The sequence below is a fragment of the Nicotiana tabacum genome, chromosome 11 (genome assembly GCF_000715075.1).
Source record: "Nicotiana tabacum cultivar K326 chromosome 11, ASM71507v2, whole genome shotgun sequence".
Classification (NCBI taxonomy): domain Eukaryota; kingdom Viridiplantae; phylum Streptophyta; class Magnoliopsida; order Solanales; family Solanaceae; genus Nicotiana; species Nicotiana tabacum.
Window position 1 is genome coordinate 26,107,903 of NC_134090.1, and position 6,216 is coordinate 26,114,118.

General features: G+C 41.9%; 2 protein-coding genes and 1 non-coding gene across 3 annotated transcripts; 2 read left to right on the forward strand and 1 right to left on the reverse strand.

Moving 5' to 3' along the window:
* Nucleotides 1-1,855: 1,855 nt before the first annotated feature.
* LOC142166622 (small nucleolar RNA R71) lies at nucleotides 1,856-1,960 on the reverse strand. The gene has a single exon (XR_012697025.1). It is a non-coding gene; the product is annotated as a small nucleolar RNA R71 (small nucleolar RNA).
* Nucleotides 1,961-2,544: 584 nt separating this feature from the next.
* LOC107781771 (uncharacterized) lies at nucleotides 2,545-3,484 on the forward strand. The gene is made up of 2 exons (XM_016602545.1): nucleotides 2,545-3,115; nucleotides 3,216-3,484. Exons 1-2 carry the CDS (start codon nucleotides 2,545-2,547, stop codon nucleotides 3,482-3,484), a joined length of 840 nt encoding a protein of 279 aa, XP_016458031.1.
* A 175-nt stretch (nucleotides 3,485-3,659) lies between these two features.
* On the forward strand, nucleotides 3,660-5,679 carry LOC142165779 (uncharacterized). Its single transcript, XM_075224151.1, has 2 exons — nucleotides 3,660-4,556; nucleotides 5,038-5,679. The coding sequence occupies exons 1-2, from the start codon at nucleotides 3,660-3,662 to the stop codon at nucleotides 5,677-5,679; spliced, it is 1,539 nt and encodes a 512-aa protein (XP_075080252.1).
* Nucleotides 5,680-6,216: the final 537 nt, after the last annotated feature.

Sequence of the window (6,216 nt, forward strand, 5' to 3'; positions counted from 1 at the left end):
AGCTTAAAGTATATATATTTTTATGTAAATCGCCTCATATCTTACTCTTGTTTCGTGAATTTGTGATGTTAAATGCGATGAATTATATTGATTTGAAGTGTTTTACTTGTAGGAATGATTCGGGAGCAATTTGGGACAAAACGTGCAAGAATTGAAGCTAAAACGAAAAAAATCGGAAAAGGAAGCCAGTTGGGCGCCACAGGCAGCGGCTGGCGCCACCTGTGGCGCCGAAAACAGTATGCTCACATTTGGGGCGCTATGGAGGGCGCCTGGCACCGGGCTGGGCGCTGGTGACGTGAAATATGTCTTATTTTGTCTGGGACAAGTTTATTTCAGCCCTTGACCTACCCAACTGATATAAAAGCAAGACTAAACCTATTTTTGAGGGGAGAGACGCCCTTTGGAGCAAATATACACGCAAGAAACATTGAGGAGAAAGAACATCTCAGAATTCTTCATCTTTTCTAGTATTTTCAATTAATCAAAACTTATGCAATTGTTTGATTACATCATGAGTGGCTAAACACCCATCGTTCTGGGGTTGTGCTTTAGCCATGAATATTGTTGTTTTACGTTGACTTGACCTTGATTATAATTCACCAATATATGGTTGTTTCTTCAATTCTGTGTTTAATTGCTTAATTGTCTGGCCAGTAGTTAGGTTTTATTTACTATTTATGCTATGCTTGGGAAAGCCGTGTTTAGATTAGAGAAGAATTGAAGAGAGCATGATCTTAACCCTTAGGGGGAGCGGATTTGTGGTTAGGATAGGAATATACCTAGTCACCATGCTTAATTAAATATCGTGATCTTAATGCGTTCTTAATAGAATGATTTCATAGGAATATAGGCGTTAATCTATTGAGAATAGGTGAGTAGTACTTCGGGAGAAGGCTATGAGAGCATTTATCGATTAATTAGCAACCATGAGTGAATTATATGAAAGAGAGTTAGAACACAATACGATTGGTGAATCGATCACAACTCTGGAATACTTGTCTCTACTGAATACACAACAATCAACTCGTTACTTGATAACTTAGTTATTATTTAGAATTGTAGTATAATATAATCATATTATTGGACTTTGATTTTAGCTGGATTGAGTAACAATTTTAGTGATTTAGTGAGTAGTTTACACAAGTCTCTGTGGGTTCGACACTCAACTTATCATTATATTACTTGTCGACCACGTATACTTGCGTGTGCGTTTGGGAGCAACAAGTTTTTGGCGCCGTTGCTGGGGACTTGAATATTAAGTACTTGCTAGTTTTTGCTTTAATTGTTTATTTAGTGTAGTCTAACGTTACTTGATTGTTGCTCAGATCTCAGGAACTTTGATTGAATGCGTAGGGTCAGAAGCCAGGACCGACTTCAAGGCTTTGATCCTGAACCTGAGAGAACATTTCACAGGAGGTTGAGGGAAGCAAGGGATACGAATAATATTCAGGCACTTGTTCAATTTCCTGTGGACATGGCAGAGGAGCAACCCATAGATGTTCAGGAGGTGGCGATGCCCAGCATTGCTAATGTCACCTCCAGTATACTGAAGCCCAGGATCACTGGGCACTTTGAGCTGAAATAGAGCATGATCCAGTTACTTCATGCAAATGGGCAATTTATGGGTCTTCCACACGAGGATCCACAACAGCATATTCTGAACTTCTTGGAGATTAGTGATACTTATATCACTAACAGGGTCACTCCAGATTATGTGAGGCTCACACTTTTTCCATTCTCTCTGTTGGGAGAGGCTAAGTGATGGCTAAAGGTAGAACCAACTAATTCCATCACATCATGGAATGATTTGGCAAGAAAATTTCTGGCAAGGTTCTTTCCTTCAGGCAAAACTGCAAAGATCAGAAGTGAGATAGTGGCCTTCAAACAGAAAGCGGGAGAATCTTTATACTCAGCTTGGGAAAGGTTCAAGGGGCTACTCAGAGACTGTCCTCATCATAATCAGACGAATGAAGTATTAGCTCACACTTTCATAGAAGGGCTACATTCAGAAACAAAGATCGTGGTACATGCTGCAGTTGGGGGTCATGTGTTGGAGAAAAGCTTTGACGAGATATATGCATTATTGAACAAATTCTCCAAGATCAATCCGGATTAGCAAGGAGAGGTGGGCAGACACACAGTGCAAAAGTCTGCAGAGGTTCTTGAGTTAGATGTCATCTTAGCATTATCCGCGCAGATTTCTACACTGACCAATCAAGTCAACCAGATGAACTTGAGTATCAACAAGCAACAGGTACAACAGGTTTAAGCTTTTTGTGAAATATGTGGAGAGGGGCACACGAGTGACATGTGCCCCGCAAACCCAGAGTTTGTATGCTTTGTGGGTAATCCAAATAGGAGACAAACAAACCAATATGGGAACACTTATAATCCCAACTAGAGGAACCACCCAAACTTCTCTTGGGGTGGAAACCAGGGCACTCAAATCAATACAGGCCTCAAGCACCTCAACAGGAATATAGACAACCTCAGGTTGAACAACAAGCGAGTCCTACAAGTCACCTTGAAGACATGTTCAAAAAAATGATGGTTGAACAACAAACCGTTGCCACAACAGTGAGAAATTTGGAGCGTCAAGTGGGACAGCTTGCCAGTGCTCAAAACACTAGACCAACTGGAGCTCTTCCAAGTGACACTGAAGCAAATCCTAGGGCGGCCCTTAATGCCGCGTCGTTGAGGAATGGGAGACAACTAGAGGAAGTTCTTTCTAAAAAAAGGAAACAAGTGACTTTTAATGAGAGGCCAACCACTATAGAATCAACATTAGAGAAAGCTAAGGAGCCAGAGAAGCCAGCTGGAAAGGCGGTGGCTGAGCAACCCCCACAATTGGTTGCAAGGCCACCACCTCCATTCCCTCAAAGATTGCAGAAATTAAGAGATAATACCGCATATAAAAAGTTTCTTGATATCTTGAAGCAGGTGCAAATTAATATTCCATTTGTTGACATCTTACAAGAAGTACCCAAATATGCAAAATACATCAAGGACATTGTGACAAATAAAAGGAGGCTAACCAAGTTCGAGACTGTGACACTCACTGACGAGTGCAGTTCCATAATTCAAGGCAAGTTACCTCAGAAATTGAAGGATCCAAGTAGTTTCACTATCCAAATCTCGATTGGTAAACATGTTGGTGGGTGAGCTTTATGTGATCTTGGAGCGAGCATCAAGTTGATGCCGCTATCTGTGTTCAGACAGTTGGGGTTGGGTGAGCCACGCCCAACAACAGTTAGCTAATCGCTCCCTTGCTCATCCTGAGGGGGTGATTGAAGATGTGCTAGTTCAAGTGGGTTCTTTCATATTCCCTGCTGATTTCATTATCCTGGACTACGAGCCCGATCAGGAAGTCCCATTTATTTTGGGGCGTCCATTTCTAGCCATGGGTCGAGCTATTATTGATGTTTGCAAAGGAAAGATGACAATGAGAGTGGGTGATCGAGTGGAGGTCTTCAATGTTTTATAGAGCACTCAAGTTACCAGCCCACTATGAAGAGTTATCCATGATCTCTGTGGTGGAGAGTGATGCCACATCGTTAGTGCCCTATATGAGCCCCGTAGATCCTGTTGAACGAGTATTGATTGGGGATGTAGAAAATAGTGAAGATGAAATGATATGAGAAATCGAGCAAGTACTGGATATGTCCTGCAGTTATGTACATGGGTTTAGAAAATTTGAAGAGTTAGATAGGCCTGTTACTCTGACCTTTCCCAGACCATCTATTGAAGAAGCTCCGAAGCTAGAACTCAAGCCACTTCCAGCACATCTATGCTATGCTTATTTGGGGAGCTCTGAGACATTGCCTGTGATTATTTCGTCCAGCTTGACCAGCACTCAAGAAGAAAAATTGCTCAGAGTACTCTGTGAGCATAAAAAGGCCATTGGGTGGACTATAGCTGACATCAAGGGTATTAGTCCATCGTTTTGCATGCATAAAATCTTTTTAGAGGATGGACACTGCCCCACTGTGGAGCAGCAAAGAATATTAAATCCCATTATGAAAGAGGTGGTGAAAAAGGAAGTAATCAAGTTGCTCGATGCAGGTATCATTTTTCCTATTTCTGATAGCAACTGGGTAAGCCTAGTTCAATGTGTGCCCAAAAAGGGAGGAATGACTGTAGTTGAGAACGAGAAGAATGAGCTAATCCCTACTCGCACTGTTACGGGATGGAGAGTCTGCATTGATTATAGAAGGCTCAACAAGGCAACTCGCAAGGACCATTTCCCACTTCCATTCATCGACCAAATGCTAGACAGGTTAGCCGGGCATGAATATTACTGCTTCCTTGATGATTATTCAGGATACAATCAGATTGTCATATGCCCAGAGGATCAGGAGAAGACTACTTTCACTTGTCCTTATGGCACTTTTGCCTTCAAGCGAATGCCGTTTGGACTTTGTAATGCACCATCCACTTTCCAGAAGTGCATGATGGCTATTTTCACCGACATGGTGGAAATATTTGTGGAAGCGTTTATGGATGATTTTTCAGTTTTTGGGTCTTCTTATGATAACTGCTTGAGGAATTTGAGCAAGGTGCTAGCCCGTTGTGAAGAAACAAATCTGGTACTGAATTGGGAAAAGTGTCATTTTATGGTACAAGAAGGCATCGTGTTGGGTCACAGAGTATCTAGGAGCGGCATTGAAGTTGATAAAGCGAAGGTGGAGGCAGTTGAAAGTTACCTCCACCTATTTCAGTGAAGGGTGTCGGAGTTTCTTGGGACACGCGGGTTTCTATCGGTGCTTTATTAAAGATTTTTCGAAAATTGCTACTCCTTTGTGCAGGCTGCTTGAAAAAAATGTAACTTTCAACTTTAATGATGCTTGCCTCAAGGAATTTGTAGAACTTAAAAAGAAGTTGGTGACTGCTCCCATTATTATGGCACCTGATTGGTCCTTACCATTTGAACTCATGTGTGATGCGAGTGACCTTGCTATTGGGGCAGTTCTCGGCTAGAGGAAGGACAAGGTGTTTTATTCCATCTACTATGCGAGTAAGACTCTTGATGATGCACAGCTGAATTACACCACCACTGAGAAGGAGTTGTTAGCTGTAGTGTGGGCCTTTGAGAAATTTCGGGCGTACTTGGTGGGAACGAAAGTCATAGTCCATACCGATCATGCTGCAATCAGGTATTTGTTTACGAAAAATGAATCTAAGGCTAGATTGATGCACTGGGTTTTATTGCTACAGAAATTTGATGTAGAGATACGAGATAGAAAGGGGACAGATAACCAAGTAGCTCACCACTTGTCGAGGTTGGAAAATCACGATCACGTGGAGGAGGGTGGCCAAATTAAAGAAGTATTCCCTGATGAGCAACTTTTTGATATAAACCAAGACCCTCCCCCATGGTACACACACTATGTGAACTATCTTGTGACTGGGGTACTTCCTCCCGAAATCCAATCTGAAGCTAGAAAGAGGTTTTTACATGATGTGAACTTCTACTACTGGGATGAGCCCTATTTGTATAAGCAATGTGCTTATCAGTTGATGAGGAGATGCATTCCTGAAAAAGAGGTGGAGTTAGTGTTGTATGATTGTCACGCATCATCTTATGGGAGCCATCATGGAGGAGATAGAACAGATGCAAGGGTGCTACAATCCGGTCTCTTTTGGCCGACTTTATTCAAGGATGCTCATGCATTTCGTTAAGAAATGTGACCAATGTTAGAAAATAGGAACAATCACAAGGAAGCATGAGATGCCTTTAAATAACATTCTAGAAGTTGAGCATTTTAATGTGTGGGGGATAGATTTTGTGGGGCCATTTCCACCGTCCAGAGGAAACAAATACATTTTGCTAGCAGTTGACTACGTGTCAAAATGGGTGGAGGCAATTGCTTTGCCAATGAATGATGCCATGGTGGTAACTGTTTTTATGAAAAAGAACATATTCTCGAGATTTGGGACTCCACGTGCCTTAATTAGTGATGAAGGGACTCATTTTTGCAATAGATTGTTGAATAGCCTTCTAGCTAAATATGGAGTTCGCCACAGAGTTGCTACAGTATATCATCCTCAAACAAGTGGGCAAGCTGAGGTGTCAAACAGAGAAATCAAGCAAATATTGGAGAAGACAGTGAGTGTGAATAGGAAGGATTGGGCTACAAAGTTGGATGATGCCCTATGGGCATATAGGACTGCATATAAAACGCCAATTGGAGCGTCCCCTTACAAGCTGGTTTATGG

Bases quoted from the DNA above. Each gene is read 5' to 3' on its own strand.
- LOC107781771 (XM_016602545.1), top strand. From the start codon at position 2,545: ATGATGGTTGAACAACAAACCGTTGCCACAACAGTGAGAAATTTGGAG. The intron at 3,116-3,215 runs GTAGTTTCACTA...ATCTGTGTTCAG, and splicing joins TCAGAAATTGAAGGATCCAA to ACAGTTGGGGTTGGGTGAGC.
- LOC142165779 (XM_075224151.1), top strand. From the start codon at position 3,660: ATGTCCTGCAGTTATGTACATGGGTTTAGAAAATTTGAAGAGTTAGAT. The intron at 4,557-5,037 runs GTGCTAGCCCGT...GATGATGCACAG, and splicing joins GCTTGAGGAATTTGAGCAAG to CTGAATTACACCACCACTGA.